The sequence below is a fragment of the Hemitrygon akajei genome, chromosome 5 (genome assembly GCF_048418815.1).
Source record: "Hemitrygon akajei chromosome 5, sHemAka1.3, whole genome shotgun sequence".
NCBI classification, from domain to species: Eukaryota; Metazoa; Chordata; class Chondrichthyes; order Myliobatiformes; family Dasyatidae; genus Hemitrygon; species Hemitrygon akajei.
This window is the reverse complement of record NC_133128.1, coordinates 130,826,769-130,846,642: the sequence shown is the minus strand read 5'-3', so window position 1 is coordinate 130,846,642 and position 19,874 is coordinate 130,826,769. Positions and strand designations below refer to the sequence as shown.

The 19,874-nt window shown below is 46.5% G+C and overlaps 1 protein-coding gene across 2 annotated transcripts in view; it reads left to right on the top strand.

Moving 5' to 3' along the window:
- The first annotated feature begins 1,042 nt into the window (after nt 1-1,042).
- LOC140728171 (fibronectin-like) overlaps nt 1,043-19,874 on the top strand; it is a 93,984-nt gene continuing 75,152 nt past the window's right edge. Inside the window, exons 1-9 of one of the 2 annotated variants that reach the window (XM_073046473.1) lie at nt 1,043-1,335; nt 3,803-3,931; nt 6,281-6,418; nt 8,962-9,093; nt 10,411-10,548; nt 12,239-12,397; nt 14,851-15,018; nt 17,309-17,488; nt 18,794-18,973. In XM_073046473.1, coding sequence (XP_072902574.1) covers nt 1,227-1,335; nt 3,803-3,931; nt 6,281-6,418; nt 8,962-9,093; nt 10,411-10,548; nt 12,239-12,397; nt 14,851-15,018; nt 17,309-17,488; nt 18,794-18,973 — 1,333 coding nt within the window. In that variant the 5' untranslated portion in view covers nt 1,043-1,226. The remainder of the gene's footprint in view (nt 1,336-3,802; nt 3,932-6,280; nt 6,419-8,961; nt 9,094-10,410; nt 10,549-12,238; nt 12,398-14,850; nt 15,019-17,308; nt 17,489-18,793; nt 18,974-19,874) is intronic. The other variant, XM_073046474.1, reaches the window with a different exon arrangement.

Genomic DNA, 19,874 nt, shown 5'->3' with positions numbered 1-19,874 from the left:
TTGCTAGTATTTTTAATACAAATATAAACCTTATGCGGTTCTGATCCTGATTATGCCTCTAACCAACTAATGGAGCGTTTCTGCGAAGTTGGATTTTCATTTGCTTTTGGTATAGTGTTTAGACCGATCCAAACTGGCTAGGGTTTAAGAAAGTGTTTGTCATTTACTGGAGCCAAATGCAACCGCTTAAAAGTATACCTTTTGTAAAAGTGTAAGTTTTCGGAGGGTGGGATAGATCAGTAACTGCCTGTTCAGCGGAGTGTGGATTACCAGTTCCTTATAAAAAATCAAGGGCTGTTTCGGTGCTGCTCATAAACTACCCCCCCCCCCCCCCCCACCCCACCCCGGCGAAGTGTCTCCTATTCCCATCTCCCCCATTGGAACCGCTCAGGGCAAGCACGTTTATTATAACATCGCACATCTTCCATTCTGTGCGCCGCATTCCGCATGACTCTGCGTTTTATATTTTTGTGCATTTTGCGAGTGACTCGCAGATCTGATCTATTTAAAAAATCTCTTGTCGTGGGGCTCCAGGGGAGCGAACATCCCCGCGCAGTTTCCGAGCGAGACTCGAGCGCACTCCTGGCTCGAAACGGTGAAGTACTGCATCTGGAAACCGGCGCCCATTTTTTTGCGTTCTCCTCACACAAAATATTCTTTATTGCAAATAAATACTTCCCCGTGGTGATTAGCCAATCTTTAAACGCTTGAAAGTGAATAGCTGGCAAGAGTTTAAAAATAAACCCCTGACTGATGATTAATATATGTAAACTTTTTTTGTCATCAGTCTTTTTTGTAGAGTGGTGATGTATTTAATATAATGACTTTGCCTTCTGTTTGCTCGTGGTTCATTTCTAATGGAGGGCAGTAGCCCTTTAAGAGGTATTTTAAAGTCCTGCAGTGATGTCAGCACCAGACTTGTAAATATTATTGAAGCGACCCCCCCCACACACACCCCCCCCCCCCCCCATTTAAGCTCCTCCTCATCTTCCTGGCTGGTGTGGCAAGGAGTAGAGAACGTTATAAAGGGGGCTGGAGGGGCAGCTACTCCATCACTCACTGGCAAGGTGTAGAGAGAGGAGGGTTGGTATTGGAGCGCCTTCTCCCTGTCCTGGCAGACCATCCTTTCAATGTGCCAGTGCCTGCTGTCCCTCCGCCGCCTGAGATAGAGGGGTCTCCTTGTACGTACTTCACCGAACTGCCTGGGGAGCTCCTGTGCTGGGAAGATGCACCGCTCCGTGCTCGGGGGCTTTCTGTTGCTCGCCTTTCTCAGTGTAACCAACGGCGTGAGGCCCGCGAAGAGACAAGCTTACAACACGCACCCCCAGAACCAAAGTAAGTGTTAGCAAAAAGGCTTTCTTTAAATCCTCCTGGAATGTTTCTCCGAGAGCTCATAAAATTACTAATGCTGCAATTTTAACTTCTATTGCAATCTCTCAAATATCTGTAAGGGACGTGTTAAAGTTGCATATTAAAATAATGAAATCGTTGAACTTTTCCAATTATCAGGAAGGTTTTTTTAACTTGTGCATTACCAAAGTTGACTTTTCTTAAAGAAGTGTGTATTGAACTCCCGAGGTGTTTTAAGCATATTCAATTCCTCTGTACTACCACTGTTCAAAGAATTTTAATAGCCCCCACCCCCCCCCCCCCGAAACTTAAAAGCTTTTTGAGGTTTAAACTTACAAATTGTATTCCTTGTAGCCATATGCCAATTCCCTATTAATATTCCATGATAATTCTTGTAGTTCTGTAAATGTGGAGAAGGTGACTTCTGTAATTCAATCTTGCATTTATGCAAATCCCTTTGAAGATGCATCTTGGTTTACATTCGAAGTGTGTCGACTTGGCTGGCATAGCGAACTTTGGGCCACTTTTTGCAGAGTCCCTGATCAAAATGCCCCTTTCAGTGGTAGGTGTGATGGCTTTGTAGGTGCCAGTTGTTTGCAGATGAATGTAGACGAGAAACAGGCTCTCAACATAAGGGGTTAATCCAGTATTCCTGTTGGGTCTGCAGCTGGGAATTGTTCTGAGGTTGTTTTCAACACCAGCCAATCGAATACAATTCATTTTAAGGACAGTGTTGACAAAATACCATCAACTGCCCTTTCTCTCCTCCTGACAGATGTTTCCTGACCTGCTAAATGTTTGCAGTTATTGTGTTTGTGTCGAAAAAAGCGTTATCAGCAATATTTTGCACTTGTTTTGGACCAATTCCATTTGCCCTTACTTTAATTGGAGCATTCATCTCTCTAACCCAACAAAGAAACCCCTGCAGTAGGAGTCAGTTTGCTTTGTTTCCCTTGTAGTGTTTTGTGCTTTAACCCTGAACGTTGGACAGATGTTTGACAATGGACAGGGGAGCTGGATTAAGCATCAAAAGCCATTCATGTCCCTGAATTGTGTAACTGTCCTATTCAGGGATCAAAGCTCAGCCTGACACTCCGTGTCATAAAGCTGTGTGGAGTGTATTACATGGGTAATTAGGTTGGCCTTTTGCCAGGAGAAACCCTGACAGATCCGTTAACACGAGAGACAGGATTTGGGAAGGTATGCACTTGGGTTGCATACAAAGGGAGAATGAAGTGAGTAAAAATTGTAAGTGAGTTTAGTTCACAATTCACTCACTGACTGGTTTAACTGAGTTAATTTCATTCAGCTTATCAAAACATTTCTGAATGATGTAACCATGCAAGTTGCTGGAGGAGCTCAGCAGGTCAGGCAGCATCAATGGAGGGAAGAAAGGCCTGAAACGTCGATGGTTTCTCTCCATGGACTCTGCCTGATCTGCTGAGTTGCTCCAGATTTCCAGTATTTGCAGAATCTCTGTGTTTCAGTTTGCGATGTCTGCCGTCTGGAATATGGGCTGGAGCGTATGGTTGAGGCAAGGAAATGAGTTATTCTGAAGCAATTGCTTAAATATCGGGGGAAATAATTTGTGTTAAATATTGTATATCAGCAAGAGAAACAATCTGGAAACACTGAGTAGAGAAGAAAAATAGCTCAATATCATCCTCACTTTTGTTTTGCTGGAAACTCAGATTAAGACCATTGTTAGTGCCACATTTGAAAATAAAATGTGAAGCAACTTTGAAAAATGGATTAGTGTTTAACGGTGTTCGGGCAGAGTTGTATAACTCTCACCAAGCTGAAAAAAGACAGCTGTGAAAGGAAGCAATGAGTTAATGTAAAAGTTGGAAGACTCTGGAAATGTGAAATAAAATAGGATGCAGAAACGTGCAGCAAGCCAGCCATTGACTGGGGAGAGAGCAAAGCAGTTAGTGCTTCACGCCATTGACTGACAGAAGGATGAACCTGAAACATTAACTCTCTTTTCTCTCTATCCTCATGCTGTTTCACTTGCAAATTTACTCCAGAAAGATCATCATTCAAACGATGTCCTCACCGTGGGTGAGGAGTTACAAGAGCCCAAAGACCCCACACTTAATTCAGGAGCAGCTTCGTTCCCTCTGCAATATTCCTGACCGATCCATGAGACCCATGGACACGACCTTCTTTGCACAATTTGTATTTGTAATTTAAAGGAGCTTTATGGCTTAGCAGTGTACCACTGTCACATGGCAGCATATGTCACAGAACGTTGGTCAGTGACAATAATAATAACAACCATTAGTGATCGTCGATTCTGATATTTCAGGAGTGGCCCCATCACAACCTAGAGATCTAATCTGAAATGCAATTTTGCCATCTCAGTTACAATGAGTGTTTAGAGCTCTTGGAGTGCATTCTTGGTCTTTTGGGAGCCATTTGATTTGATCTGTGTGTGCTTTGCCCCGTTCAGATTCTTGCTATGATAATGGGAAGGTTTACCAGATCAACCAGCAGTGGGAACGCACCTACCTGGGTCGAGTGATGATATGTACCTGTTACGGCGCAGGTCGAGGCTGGAATTGTGAATCCAAGCCTGATGGTAAGCAAACAGTTAGTAGTCTTTTCTCCTCCAAGTCCCTTACAATCCATCTTGGGGACTGCAGGCAGCAAATGTCAAAACTATTTTGCCCCAGTTTTCAGGAGTTTGTACATTCTCCCTGTGAGTTCCTCCAGTTGTTTCTTCCCCTAGTTCAAAGACGTACTGATTAGTAGGATATTGTCCTGTGATTAGGCTGGTGTTAACTAGGTTGGTTGCTGTACAGAGGGGCTCGTTGGGCTAGAATGGCCCCGTCTCATGCCTCTAAATAAATAAATAGACACGTACATACATAAATATTTTATATATATCTATAAGTTAACTTTGAATAGTAGCATAACCAGAGGTGGGACAGTAGTACAAGTGGACTTGCCATTCTGGAGTGGAGTGGGCTCTCTGGCCCCTGCTGTCTCTGTACAGCTGCCCTATGGTTATGTCTACTTGCTGACGTGTCTGGTTACACATCTCTGCCTGGAAAGTTGGGCTGCAGGAGCTGGACACAGTTGTCTACCATTGGTGCGGGGCTGTCACCCAGCCTCCGACGATGGCTGTCAGCTTGGCAGGGCGGCGCACCACACGTGCCATGGCTGTTTACTTCCTCTGGGGGTTGCTGTACTGATTCCTAGTTCACGGTGGGGCTGGGACTTGAACTCCCTCCACCTTCTGCCTGGATGCCTGTGACTAACCACCTGCAGACCCCACCCCTGGCCTGGTGTCTTATCCCTCTGTGTGTGCTACTCAGTTTGGGACTTTGATGCTGAGGTCAGGGGGTTGGTTGCTCTAAATTAGTCCGAGCGTTAGGTCTGGGAAGAATTTGTGTCTTTGAGAGAGAGAGAGTTCGCTGCAGGGAATTGACGGAGCGAATGCCACTGATGGGAACGCTGTAGACTTGATGGGCTGAATGGCATCCTGTGTCATAGATTAAGAGTAAAAGATTCCACAACCTATCAACTAACTTTCAAGGACTCCACAACTCGTCCTGTGTTAATAAATCTTGTTTACATTCGAAGTGTGTCGACTTGGCTGGTGTAGCAAACTCTGTGACTTTTTTTGCCGAGTCCCTGATCAAAATGCCCCTTTCAGTGGTAGCTGAAGCCAAAGCCAGAGATGGCTTTATAGGTGCCAATTGTTTGTAGATGAATGTAGACGAGAAACAGGCTCTCAACATAAGGGGCTAATCCAGTATTCATATTGGGTCTGCAGCTGGGAATTGTTAATTGTTCTGAAATTTAAATTTAAACATTAGCTTTATTTGTCACAAGTCCATCGAGCATCTGGGTGGAGGGTTGGAGACACTTCTACCAAAGGAGGTGTAAGATGTTCCTTCCCTCCGCTAGCCTGTAAGTCACTCCTGGACAAAATGTAGCACCTGCCTAGCCCCCTGATCAGGGTCACGTGAAGTCATAGGAGCGTGTGGTGGATGGTCGCATGAGAAGCTGGTGCACGTCACAAGTCCTGGTGATACGACCACTGATGCCATGATGCACGCAGACAATCCCTGAAGAGTACTGATGATGTCTTGTAAAGACGCTGCTCAGAAGAAGGCAACGGGACCATGATCACCTATGTCATATGACACGCAGCATGTAATGATGATGATGGTGACATTGAAAAATGGGTCGTTTTGTGTCAACAACCAACACAGTTCAAGAACTGTGCTGGGGAAGTGTCACCCACATAGCGTGCCCATAACTTATTGATCCTAACCCATATGTCTTTGGAAGATGGGAGGAGACTAGAGTACTCAGAGGAAACCTGTATGAAGGGGAGAGCGTACACGCTCCTTACAGACAGTGGTGGGAATCGAACACTCATCTTACTGCTGGTGCTGTGAATCAATGGCGCTAGCCATTATTGTGACTTGTAGGCTAGCAGCATAATGCTTTTCAGGGCCAGAGATAGCAGTTCGATCCCCGCTGCTGCCTGCACTTTTCCCCGTGACCGCGTGGGTTTCCTCCGGGTGCTCCGGTTTCATCGCACACTCCAAGGAGTTACAGGTCAGGGTTAGTAAGTCGTGGGCACACTACGTTGGTGCCAGAAGCCTGGCACCACTTGTGGGCTGCCTCCAGCACGTCTTGGACTGTGATGGTCCTTAACGCAATCAACACATCTCGTTGAATGATTCGATGCACATGTGACAAATAAAAGATCATTGAATGTGGTATTTACCTCAGCTGGGGCAATCTGCCTCCTCTATTGGCACAGCTAGTCAGGCAGACCAGTAAACCCAACGGGTGGACTAACAGGGCTGACGGGCCCTGTGGTGGAGGCTGAGCAAACTGTTTGGAGGGACCTTCAGAGGCCTTTGAGCTCAGCTGCCCCTTGCCTGAGACTGTGCTTTGCTTGTTTCAGTGGAGGAGATGTGCTTCGATCAGTACACCGGTAACAGGCAGCGTGTGGGAGACACCTGGGAGCGCCCGAAGGACAGTATGATCTGGGACTGCACCTGCATCGGAGCGGGCAGAGGCAGAATCAGCTGCACCATCGCAAGTAAGCAACAGCGTTAACGGGCAATCTGAAGTGGCAGTGGATATGATGGGATGTACCCACTGCAAATTTCTAGGGTGTGGTTACCCCTGTGTTTAAAATAGTTCCAGACCTGACTCGGGTATCCAGTGAACTCTTCCCTGCCCACTTCCTTCTGTCATTACCTGGATGATGGGCATCTGTTTTGTAAAAGCAAATCAACGCGGATACACGTTAGATAGTGGGGAAGGTTGCAGAGGGATTGTGAATTTTGACTTTATAAGAAGGTGGTTAGTATTAAATTAAACAATATTAAACACTATTATTAATCACAATAAAGGCCAATATTTCTCCCTTGTTGAGACACCATATGCCTCTCCCTCTCATATTGTGCCCCAAATCTCTCAGAATCTATTCTTATGGGGATTGGCCATCAATATTCTTGTACCTGCCATTTCCCTTTCTGGGTGTCCGTCATCAGTAAAGCCCCCCCCCCCCCCCCCCCATGCCCTGCTGCAGAAATCTCGTGATGTTTCCCTTCATCTCCCCAGATACCTTTACCCAATGTTGTACTCCTCACAGATCCGTTCCTTAAAGTTCCTGGAGCTCTGCCTCCATTCACGGCTCCTATCCACTATCACATCCATAGGGAAGGAGGTACAGGAGCCTTGGGTCCCACACCGCCAGATTCAGGAACAGTTATTACCCCTCAACCAGCATGGATAAACCTCACTCACCTCAGCACTGAACTGATTCCACAACCTATCAACTAACTTTCAAGGGCTCCACAACTCATCCTCAGTGTTAATTAGTAAATCAATTAATTCATTAATTAGTTCTGCAGTTTGTCGGTCTTTGCAGTTTTTAATCAACTTTTTCTTTGTTATATTGTGAATGCCTGCGAGAAAATTAATCTCCAGTGGTATATGGTGACATATATGTACCGTAGATTCCGGATTATAAGCCGCTACTTTTTTCCCACATTTTGAACAGCTTTGAACTCTGCGGCCTTTAATTCGAAGCGGCTAATACATGGTTTTTTTTCATGCCGCCTCGTAAACATTTTGCCTCGTAACAGTAGACCAATAAAATTGATGAGTAGTTCACAGAGGTCCAATGAAATTGTACGATAAATCAAGCGCACTTTCACAATTAAATTATTGTAAATCAGTCATTTGTACTCACCCTCATCAACATGGAAAATACTCGAAGAAAAGCAAGACCCGAGCGCGTCAGACCCGATTAGACCCGATCGCATTGCGCAAGCGCGTCAGACCCGATTAGACCCGATCGCGTTACGCAAGCGCGTCAGACCCGATTAGACCCGATCGCGTTACGCAAGCGCGTCAGACCCGATTAGACCCGATTAGACCCGATCGCGTTACGCAAGCGCATTAGACCCGATTAGACCCGATCGCGTTACGCAAGCGCGTCAGACCCGATTAGACCCGATTAGACCCGATCGCGTTACGCAAGCGCGTCAGACCCGATTAGACCCGATTAGACCCGATCGCGTTACGCAAGCGCGTCAGACCCGATTAGACCCGATCGCGTTACGCAAGCGCGTCAGACCCGATTAGACCCGATCGCATTACGCAAGCGCGTCAGACCCGATCGCGTTACGCAAGCGCGTCAGACCCGATTAGACCCGATCGCGTTACGCAAGCGCGTCAGACCCGATCGCGTTACGCAAGCGCGTCAGACCCGATTAGACCCGATCGCGTTACGCAAGCGCGTCAGACCCGATCGCGTTACGCAAGCGCGTCAGACCCGAACGAAAACGCTGCTTTTAAGTTAAAGGCTCGCAGTATATATATTTTTACCAGTCGCTAGGAGATATTGGAATGTTGTTCGTGCTGTTCAGTAAAAAAGTATATGCAACGTAATTTGTGTTACCGATACGTATGTATATTTAAAAGTAGCGGTGCGGCCTAAAATCCGGTGCGGCCTTTACAATTAAAAAATTGATTTTATTTCTAAAATTAGAGCCAGCGGCTTTTAATCAGGTGCGCTCTGTAGTCCGGAATCTACGGTACTTTGAGGTTTGCATGTACCTCCTAGTGATTCTCCAGATCCATCCAGCCCTCTCCTGAACTACTTCTGCCAATGCCAGCAATATTTTTCACATTCCTTCCAGTCCACTGGGAATGAACCTTCAATTACTCCTTCCACCTCCATCGACTAATGTACATAAGACAGCGTGAAGGTGAAATTTCAAGCTTCCGCTGCAAACCAACCAAAGCACTGTCCGCAACAACAAAACTATTTCTGAAGATGCTGAAAGGAGCCTGCCTGTCCTGGGGTTAGAAGACTGTTTGTGGGTGGATGGGTTGGAAAAGTTTTTGTTTCGCTGTTGTTTCTTTGCCACTTGGTATGTTCTGTGTTCTGAAGAGCACGTGGGGATGCAATTTTGGCGCCACTGGAACGTGGGGCAACACTTGCGGGCTGCCCCCGGCACATCCTCGGGTGTGTTGGTTGTTAACGCGAACGGCTCATTTCTCTGTATGTTTCGGTAAATCTGATAGCGAGTGGGCTTCATAGGTACTGAGCATTTCCCTCCCTCACAGATCGGTGCCACGAGGGAGGCCAGTCCTACAAAATTGGAGATACCTGGAGGAGACCTCATGAGACGGGTGGCCACATGCTGGAGTGCGTCTGCCTTGGAAACGGGAAAGGAGAATGGACCTGCAAACCAATAGGTACTTGCTTCTCTGTGTTGGTATCAAACTCTGAGTGAGAATGCCCATTCTCCACTCAGTACGCAGTGTGAAACCATTATTGGATTTCACCATTACGAGGGAGTTTTTGAATTGTGCCCAGAGTGACATCACAACATTTGAGAAATGTCCAATCTAAAACAATGTCAAATTGATTTGGTCATTGTACTGTTTCACCCTGGGGGAGTCAGAGGTAGATTTTTTCCCTAAAGAAAGGTGTGTGGAATGCCCTGCCTCTGTAGAGGCAGATACATTGGGAACAAGAGACTCTTAGGCTCATGGATGACATAAAAATGGAAGGTTATGTGAACTGGAAGGGTTAGATTGACCTTGGAATAGGTTACAGGATCAGTGCACTGTGGATTGAAGGACCTATATTGTGCTGTGTTCTGTGTTCTATGAAAAATTTTCATTAGCTCTGAAGATTAGATTTTAACACCCAGTTTGGCTGGAGACCTTTGAGTGTCCAGGGGCTGTCAAAATGCAAATATTTCTTCCACTCTGTAAGATTATGGTTAAAATCGGGAGAATTGTGGATTGATACCAAAAAAGATTAAAATGGAATTTCTCAAGGACTGCCAGTGCGCAAGTTCTCTGGAATGACTTGGATAGAGTCTCTGCTTTCTGTTAACTTTGATTCAGCCTCATGAGAATTAGATTCAGTCATTGAGAAAGCACATATCTTCAGAAAGTGTCCAGCCAATGGGTCGGATGCTTCATTGTCTCCGTTGATGCTTCCTACACAAGCATGACGTCATTGATGGTTGCCCTATGCAATTACACCCAACTGAACCACCTTCAAGTGAAGGGAAATCGGATAAACTGGGCGGCACAGCCAGTAGAGCAGCTCTCTCACAGTTCCGGCGACTAAGGTTCAATCTGACCTTGTAAGAAGCTCTCCCTCTGGGCGTTCCAGTTTCTTCTGCATCCCGAAGACGTGCAAGTTGGTACGTTCGTTAGCCACGTGTAAGTTGCCCTGTGAGTGTAGGTGGTTTGTAGAGTCTGGGGTGGGTAAGCTGTTCGAAATGTGTGGGGAGTAGCGGAAATTAGTGGGGAACGGGATTGTTCTGTGAAGTGGCTTAGGCTCGATGGGCTGAATGGCCGCTCGGTGCTGTAAGGGTATGGAGTATGGACTGCAAGTAAGTAGCATAATCGAGAAGAGGGGGTGGGGGAGTGAGGAATAGCAATGTAGGGACAACTCTTCTGGAAAATTGTATCTGTGTAAATGGGTGGTTGGTGGTTTCACTGTGAACTGTGTGGTGGAGCACTGTATAACTCTGATCCTGTGTGTCCATATAGCGGAAAGGTGCTATGACAATGTGGCCGGGTCTACCCATGTTGTTGGAGAGACTTGGGAAAGGCCGTACCAAGGCTGGATGATGATAGAGTGCACCTGTCTAGGAGAAGGCAATGGACGCATCACTTGCAGTTCACGAAGTAAGTTTGCCGTTTAACCTTGAGCGTTTAGACATTCAACCATCTTCTAAAATCGACTGAGTGCAGATATGACTATTTATGTGATCTAATTGAAGTGCTTATGGTGATTCAATGATTTGATGGGATCAATAGGGAGAAACTATTTTCTCTGCTGAACAAACCCAGAGCAAGACCACTTAACATCAAATGTTCACTGGATGTCCTTAAGGCACTTTCTCACATATTCAGTAAATGAAAACCTGGGGCTCTTGTCCCCAAAAACCTGAGGCAAAAGCGAAGATTTCAACATTGAGAGGGATCGACTTTTCAATCTTGGTTATTGATACCAGATGAAAAGTAGCAAAGTCATGCAAATGTAAATCAGATACAGATTAGCCACGTTGCATTTCCCTGGAGAGGAGGGGACTTGTGAAGGAATACATGATCTTATTTTTACTGTATGTGTTGAACTGTTGGTGTCCAGTATGATCCAAGTGCAGTAGATGGTGTTAATTCTTTGGTTTTAGAGTAACGGCTGAAAGCTGTACCCAGCCAATCATTTACCTCCCCCTTCCCTCCACCCTTTCACACTAGCTATCTCCCTGCTTCCTTTTCAGTCCTGCTGAAGGGGCTCAACCTGAAATGTGCACTGTCCATTTCCCTTCACAGACGCTGCCTGAAATGTTATGTTCTTCCAGCTTTTTGTGTGTTGCTCCAGATTTCCAGCATCTGCAGTCTCTTTGTGTCTCCTAACCAATCTCCAGTATTCACTCCTCATCTCATGTATCAGGACCTGCAGTACGTAGGGTCCCATTCCAATTGTACCTCTTTCTTTACCATCCCTCCCAAGGCTTCACTCATCTTTCTCCTGTAACCTCCATTTCTGTGCCCTCAAGAATTGAGTCTTGGGTGCATCCATGATTTTCATTGGAGCAGTGTGCATTCAGCTGTCAATAAACTCTGGAGTACTTCCCCTTGTTTTTTTTTATTTCTAGAGTTTCTAGAGGCCAACCTCTTTGTATCCGTTTTGTTTTTATTCATGGCTTGGACTAAAAATTAGACTGCTTTAAAAAGGTTTTGGGCTGAAACATCGACGGGTTATTTATTTTCATAGATTTTGCCTGACCTGCTGAGTTGCTCCAGGTTTCTGTGTGGGTTGCTCTGCATTTCCAGTATCTGCAGAATCTCGTGTGCTCGTGTGTTTACATTAGTACAAGTTTGTCTTCTTGGCCAATTGGCAATTCATTGAATGAAGTTATAATGTTTCTTCTACCAACTCTGTCACTGAGGTAGCTCAAGCAAGCACCTCAACTAGCTCACTTAATGACAGTTTGGGACCCTCACCTTTGTTAACCTATATAAATATATGACTAGTACTTTTTGCTTATAATTACTGATTTCAAAAGATATAAACAGCTTTTTCTTGAGTCTTTCTCCTTTCATGAAAAGGGAGATAACTGAAGTATTTGGAGGAAAGTCTAGGAGGGGATGTCAGAGGTAGGTATTAATGCAGAGAGTGGCTGGGTGCATTTAATGGCCTGCCAGAGATGGTGGTAGATGCAGATCGATTAAGATGATAGGAAAATGGAGGGATCTGTGGGGAAGAGGTGTTCGACTGGTTGTTAGAGGATAGAGGATTGCCACAACGACATGGACCGAAGGGACTGTTCTGTGCAGTACTTATCCACGTTCTGCGTTCCAACTCTTACAGACCGATGCAACGACCAGGATACCCGGATGTCCTACAGAATTGGTGACACCTGGACCAAAGCAGATGCCAGGGGAAACCTTCTTCACTGCACCTGCTTTGGCAAAGGCCGTGGACAGTGGGAATGTGAACGGCACACAACTGTAACATCAACAGCTATTGGTGAGTGTGGGCTACTTTAAGGGTTGGCCCTCTGTCATCCGGTAGGGGCATGTCATTGGCACAATTGCAACGATGATCATACAAATCGATTATAATTCAGGAGTCAGGCAGGAATGGAAAATTACAAATCACGCCAATCTTTAAGAAGGGAAGGAAGCAAAAAGCAGGAAATTATAGGCCAATTAGCCTGACTTCAGTGGCTGGTGTTGAGTCCTTTAGTGAGGATGAGGTTTTGGACTACCCGGAGGCACATGATAAAGTAGGCTGAAATCGGCTTGGTTTCCTTAAGGGGAAATCTTACCTGCAAGCTTTGTTTCAATTCCTTGAGGAGATAACAAGCAGCCTAGACAAAGGAGTCAGTGAATGTTGCTGACTTGGATTTTCAGAAGGCCTTTGACAAGGTGCTGTACCTGAGGCTGCTGAACAAGATAAGAGCCAGTGATATTTTAGGAAGGTTACTAGCATAGATAAAAGATTGGCTGACTGACAGGAGACAAATAGCAGGAATAACAGGGGCCACTTCTGGTTGGCTGCCAGTGACTAGTGGTGTTCCACAAGAGTTGCTATTGGGCCGGCTAATTTTCACGTTGTATGTTAGTGATCTGGATGATGGAATGGATGGCTTTGTGGCCAGGTTTGCAGATGATACAAAGATAGGTGCTGTTGCAGAAGCAGAGAGTCTGCAGAAGGAATTGGACAGATTAGGAGAATGGCTGATGGAATACGCTCTAGGGAATTGTATGATCATGCACTCTGGTAGAAAGAATAAAGGCATAGGCTATTTTCTAAACGGGCAGAGAACTCGGATATCAGAGGTGCAAAGGGAATCGGGAATCCTAGTGCAGGATTTCCAAAGATAACTTACAGCTTGAGTCAGTAGTAATGAAGGCAAATGCAAGGTTAGCATTCATTTCTGGAGGACAGGAATGTAAAAACAAGGATGTAATGCTGAGGATTTGTAAGGTCAGTCTGCATTGGGTATTGTGAGCAACGCTGGGGCCCATATCCAAGAGAGAATGTGCTGCTTTGGAGAGGGTCCAGAGGAGGTTCACGAGAATAATCCCGGGAATGAAAGGGTTAGTGTATGTGGAGCATTTGATGGCTCTGGGCCTGTCCTTGCTGGAGTTTAGAAGAATAAAGCCAATCTCACTGAAATTTACTGATTATTGAAAGACCTCGATAGAATGCCTGTTTTCAATAATGGGAGAGTCTCTGACCAGAGGGCACAAGGGTGCCCCTTTAGAACACAAATTAGAAGGAATTTCTTTAACCAGAGGGTGAATCTGTGGAATTAATTGCCACAGATGTCTGCAGGGGCCAAGTGAAATGGGTATATTTAAACCAGAACTTAATTAGTCAGGGTGTCAAAGGTTATGGGGAGAAGTCAGGAGAGTGGGGTTGAGAGGGAAAATAAATCAGCTGTGATAGAATGCAGAGCAGACTAAATGGGCTGAATGGCCTAATTCTGCTCCCTTGCTTTATGGTCTTGCATGTGGCCGTTGTTTTGTCAGGATTGTTGCTGCTGCGAAGTGGACGATGGTGGAGTTTTGGGGGTGTGCTTGCATTGAGTTATTGGCCACATTGGGAGGGAGTGTGAGGGCAGTGACCAGCAAAGTGAGTGGAGAAGTGGCCTGTGATGACGACGAATATTCTAATTCTGTCTCGAAGAGCTTCTACAAAGAGGACATTCAGATCTCGGTGGTTGGTGATGTGGCAGCTGCCACAGGTTGTTTTGCAGAAGCCTAACGCACATTCCAGGAGTCGGGACTGGTACCTGTACGGTAGCTGGCTCGTCTCCTCCACATTACCTCTTCCTCTCCTGCCTGCCAGGGTGAAGGTTTTTTATTGGCCAACAAATGGGAGATGCTGGATCAAATTACTAATTTCAGACTGACAAGCTTTAGTCAGTGGGAGTATTTTACATGGATTGCTAATTGGAGTGTTTGATCAGGGCCTTTTCCCGTCACTCTAACTCCACCACCCCCATCCCCACCTTCAGGAAGGAGGTACAGGAGCCACGAAAATGAACCTCAGAGTAGTATTTGGCGACATATGCGTACTTTTACTTACTGACCAACCAACCACTTGAACCTTCTGACACATTGATTCCAAATGGATGGGGAAGTAGGCATAATGCTTTAAGTAGGAAGCAAATGGCGGGATGGCTACCATAGCAGAGTGGACTAGATCAGCTTGAGGAAAGTTTGCAAAATTCTCCCTGTGACTAGGTGTTTCGGTTCCTCCCGGTGCCAAAGGCATGCTGGTTGGTGGGTAAACTGGCTGCCGTAAATGTTGGCGCATGTCAGGAAAACCAGAGGGAATTAATGGACCTGCAAGAAAGATTAGGTCATGGGTAAATAAGGTGAGAACAGGATAGGAATGGGCTAAATGGCCCAATAAAGGGCTTGTTTACTGAGAGCTTCTCTTTTAATGAACCCTCATTTCTTACCTAGATAATGGCAATCAGGGACACCGACACCCTGTTCCGGCAGTTTACCACAAGCAGTGTGTGAGTGACGGAGGCATTCTGTACACGGATGGGATGCAGTGGCTGAAGATGCAAGGGAGCACCCGAATGCTGTGCAAGTGCCTGGGCAATGGCATCAGCTGCCAGGACTTGTGTGAGTATTAACACCCGCTATGTTACCAGTCAACAGCATGAGTCACTTCCTCGAACATTGTATCACACCTGATTTCAACGGTTAGCCCCCTTCAGTCCCTGTTTATTACATAAACTAGAGTGCAGCGTATCTTCCCCATGGCTGGGGAGAGAGAAATATTAACTTGTCATGTGTACATTGAAGCACACAGTGCATCAAATCAAATCAACAACAATTGTGCTTGGCACCCCGCCAGGCTTCCACCACTAACATAACATGCCTACAACCACTAACCGGACGGCTTTGGAAAGTAGGATGACTCTCACGCAGTCAGGGGAAGAAAAACGAGCTCTGTACAGACGGCAGCAGCAATCGAACCCCAGTCTTCGCAGCTGGTGCTGTAAAGCATTGTGCTGTCCACAAACTGCGCCCCTGGTGATTTGCACTACGCTCCCTACTGTACATGGGGTATCAGAAAGGAGAGGACTCGGGTTTAAGGAAAGAAGATGAGTTTGTAAAAGGGTTCTTGGGGAGGTAAAGTATTTTACAGAATGTTTAATATCAGAACTTGCTGCCAAAGGGGGTGGAATCTGATAAATTTCTAAATTAAGAAGCGTTTCTACAGGCACTTGAATAGGTTAGGCTAGAAGGTCATCGATACAATGCGTGCAAGTGGAGTTAGTATAGGTGTGCAAAAAAGCTGGCATAGATGTGACGGGCCGAAAGGCCTGTCTGTGCTGTACAATTTGTCCTCAGACTACGTTAGTCATTGATGGAAGTTGTGTGTTTCACTGCAGGGTTCGATATACCCGTGACAAACAAAGCCAATTTTCAAAAGGTCTTTATCCTGAAGACTTGCCAATCACAGAAGAGTTATTGCGGCTGTGTTCTTGTTGGAATTTGCAAGGTCAGGGAAGGGATTTGTTTGTGAGCAGGGGACACTGAAGCTGTCAGGAAATGCAGGTTAGCAGGATCACTGGATTTGTGTGCCCTGCATGGATTGCTTCCCTGGTGATCTGCAGTCTTGCTAAGGAGAGCAAGAAATGGGATGTTTCTTGCTGAAATAACTGTCCGTAAAAGTCTTCCCAGTCATTAGTTTGAGCAATTGAAATATTCTCAAGGTACATTCAAACTCAGTTCATCCGTTAAGATGTCAAAATAATGAAATACTAACTGCAGACCTTGTATCTACTACTTCAGCATCCCAGGACAGGGTCAGGAATAGCTCTTAATTTTGCAACCTAGTGCATTTGCTCCTTGTACACGGAGTGAGCGTGACTGCAGGTTCTGTCATTGCTGCTTAGCTACATGCTCAAAAGTCAGGACCGGCCTGAGAATTTGGAGAGGCTGCATTATCAGATTTGCTCTGTTCCCGTCCCTCACATTCTCTCCTGTCCCTCACCAGAGAAGGAGGCTGCTCTGCATTTATTTTGCCCCTGAGCTCAGCTTTCATGATCTTCCCTGTCTTTCATCCGCACATTGCATGAAGCTATAACCTTGTGCTATAGAGAGCGTGCAGAGGAGATTTACTAGGATTGGAGGGCGTACCTTATGAGAATAGGTCGAGTGAACTTGGCCTTTTCTCCTTGGAGCGACAGAGGATGTGAGGTGACCTGATAGAGGTGTATAAGATGATTGCCAGAGGCTGTTCCCCAGGGTTGAAGTGGCTAACATGAGGAGGTATAGTTTTAAGGTGCTTGGAAATGGGTACCGAGGGGATGTGAGGGGTAAGTTCTTCACACAGAGAGTGGTGGGTGAGTGGAATGCATTGCCGGCGGCGGTGGAGGAAGGGAATACAATAGGGTCTTTTAAAAGCCTCTCAGATAGGTATGTGGAGCTTAGAAAAATAGAGGGCTATGCGCTAGGGAAGTTCTAGACCGTTTCTAGAGCAGATTACATGGTTGGCACAACATTGTGGGCCAAAGGGCCTGTAATGTGCTGTAGATTTCTATGTTTCTATGTAACAGTGACATTCATGCCGATGCTAGCCAGGGTGTGGGTTCAGCTCATCCCACTCCAAAGAGCTAGGCACGAAAATGCAGGCTGACTTTTGTTGTGTGGTATCAAGGCAGTGCCGCACTAGCAGGAGCTTAGGGGAGAATCATATTTGAGAAAGGGCAGATGGATTCTCTATGCTGTCTGGTCAATCTTCGCCCCTCGGCTAAAGTATTGATCTACATTAGGACTTCCCTTGCAGAACCTGAGTGAACTGTGTCCCCCATTAGAATGGTGACCACAGTCCGAAAGGCTCTTTGATCGTGAAGTGCTCTGGGACGTTCTGAAATTGTGAATTTTGTTTTGTTTCCTCCAGCAAAGCACACTTATTATGGTGGGAATGCAGATGGGGCACCCTGTGTGTTTCCCTTCACCTTCATGGGAAAGACCTACCATTCCTGCACCACAGACGGACGGCAAGATGGCAAATTCTGGTGCAGCACCAGTGCAGACTTTGACGGGGGCCGTACTTACTCTTTCTGCAGCCAGCAGTCCTGTAAGTGAGGACGTCTTCCCGAATTCATCTTCTCAGTTGTTTTATGCTTCAGCTTAACAGTCCGGTGTATAGCAGCGGCGCCCTAACCCACTGGCTAGCTGTCTTGAGTTGGGCAGGAACCGTGAGCCATAGCGGCCTGCAGGTACCTTCCCCATGTCCCCTCCATTTGGGCTGACCAAATTCGTTAATAAGAGGACAGCACAAGCGTGACTGAGGGGAAACTGGCATTCAAACCCCACCCATGATAAAAAATTGCTAGGGTTCACTTGTGTGGCGCGTGGCCAAGTGGTTAAGGCGTTGGACTAGCGATCTAAAGGTCGTGAGTTCGAGCCCCAGCTGAGGCAGCGTGTTGTGTCCTTGAGCAAGGCACTTAACCACACATTGCTCCAGTCCACCAGCTGAAAATGGGTACTGGCATAATGCTGGGGGTTAACCTCACAATAGACTGGCGTCCTATCCTATCCTGGGGGGGGGGGGGGGGGCGCGGAAGTCTCGTACTCTCGGTTGCTTCACGCCACGGAAACCAACATAAGCAACCAGCCTGATGAGATCTATAAGGCTTGGGACAGACTTTAAAATATTTAAATAAAGTGATAACCAGTGTAATTAAAGGGGATTTTAGGAGAAAGTGGCTTGATGAGTCCTTTATGGGATGAAGTATTAAAATGCCTGAAAATAATGTGGCGTTGCTCCCTCCTGAGTTGGTGGTCTCTAAGTTTCTTGTATGTAAACCCTCTTAACAGAGCAGGCCACATCTGTCTTCTCCGGAGGAAACTGCTTCCTGCTGCGTGCGGGCAGTCGAATGAGGAGAATTACTGATCACCTGAAGTCAGCAATGTGCAGGAGAGGATCACAGGAACAGCTGTGGTGGGAATATGGGCAGGCACAGGAGAAGCAGGAACGCGGCCAGATTCACTGACTCAGTTAGTGAGTAGGTCAGCCTGCTCGACTCAGCCACCCCCACCCCCTCCCCCCAATTGTTGCTCAGGAGGAGCGTTGGGTGGGGAGAGCAGCTGTGAGGAAATGCCCCGCCAGTCTCTCAAATGCCCGTTCATATGCATTTGAACTATGGGGAACTATGCAGTCTGTCCGTCAGGGAGCTGTAACTTGTGGAGGGCCGCGTCACGAGCTTTGTAGTCGTGGTAGGGGAGGGACATCGATGCGGTTTCCCTTCAGATACAGTAGGCAGGCTGACTTATGGGTGGTCAAGCGGGCTGAGGGTGTCGGAGAACGTGTCAGTCTGAACCTTCTGTAGAGGTTGTAAGCTTTTCTCTTCCGCTCTCTCCTCCCCCGCCCCGCGAACAGCCAACTTCGTCCAGACGAGAGGAGGGAACTCGAACGGTGCCCTGTGCTACTTGCCCTTCTTGTACAACAAGCAGAACTACACTGCCTGCACGTCAGACGGCAGAAAGGATGGCATGAAGTGGTGTGGGACGACTCCTAACTACGACAGTGACGGGAAGTTTGGCTTCTGCCCAATGTCAGGTATGGCTGGAGGGAAACCTACGGTATTAGACGTTCTAATATTGCAGAAGAGACAAGGGAACAATAAATACTGAAGGCCTTCAGTGCTTTGTGTTTCTGGACCCGTATACTGAGCTCCTGTTCTAAATTCATGAAGCAGGCCATTCAATCGCTAGCTTCTGTGCTAACTCTCCAGTTGAGTATCTCTGCAGATCCACCCACCAGCCCCCTCTGCCTCATTTACCTCTGTCCATGCTGGACCTTTATCCAGCTTACAAAAGTAATTTAGATATTCTGCATCGGAAAGAATCCATTTTGCCAGTGGGCAGCTTGGAAGTGTAGACCATTCAGAGCCTTGGCCTTGTTAGAATGTTGCTGATCCATTTCTCCTCTATTTATTCATCTTGTTTACATGTCCTTCAATGAGCTTTCTTGCAAATGTCTTTTAATCCCTCTTTCAAAATTATATCTGTCCCCAGCCTCCAGGAGTTTTGTTTTGAGGGAGAAAATCCTGTATTAGTACCATGCACTGAGTAACAGTTTAAAGATTAGCTTTATTTGTCACATCTGCATTCAAACCTGCCATGAAATGTGTCGTTCTGCATCAGTGAATTACACGGTCCAAGGATTGTGCTGGCACAAAGGTCACCACACTTCCAGCAGCATCATAGCATGCCCACAATTCGCCATACTACATCTCTGGGATGTGGGAGGAAACCAGATTCGCCATACTACATCTCTGGGATGTGGGAGGAAACCAGATTCGCCATACTACATCTCTGGGATGTGGGAGGAAACCAGATCACCCGGCGGAAACACCCCCCCCCCCCCCATGGGGAGAACGCACAAACGTAGACAGTGGCGGGAATTAAACGTTGACATGCCAGCCTCTATGCTACCCTGCCACCAAGCTGGCTCCTGA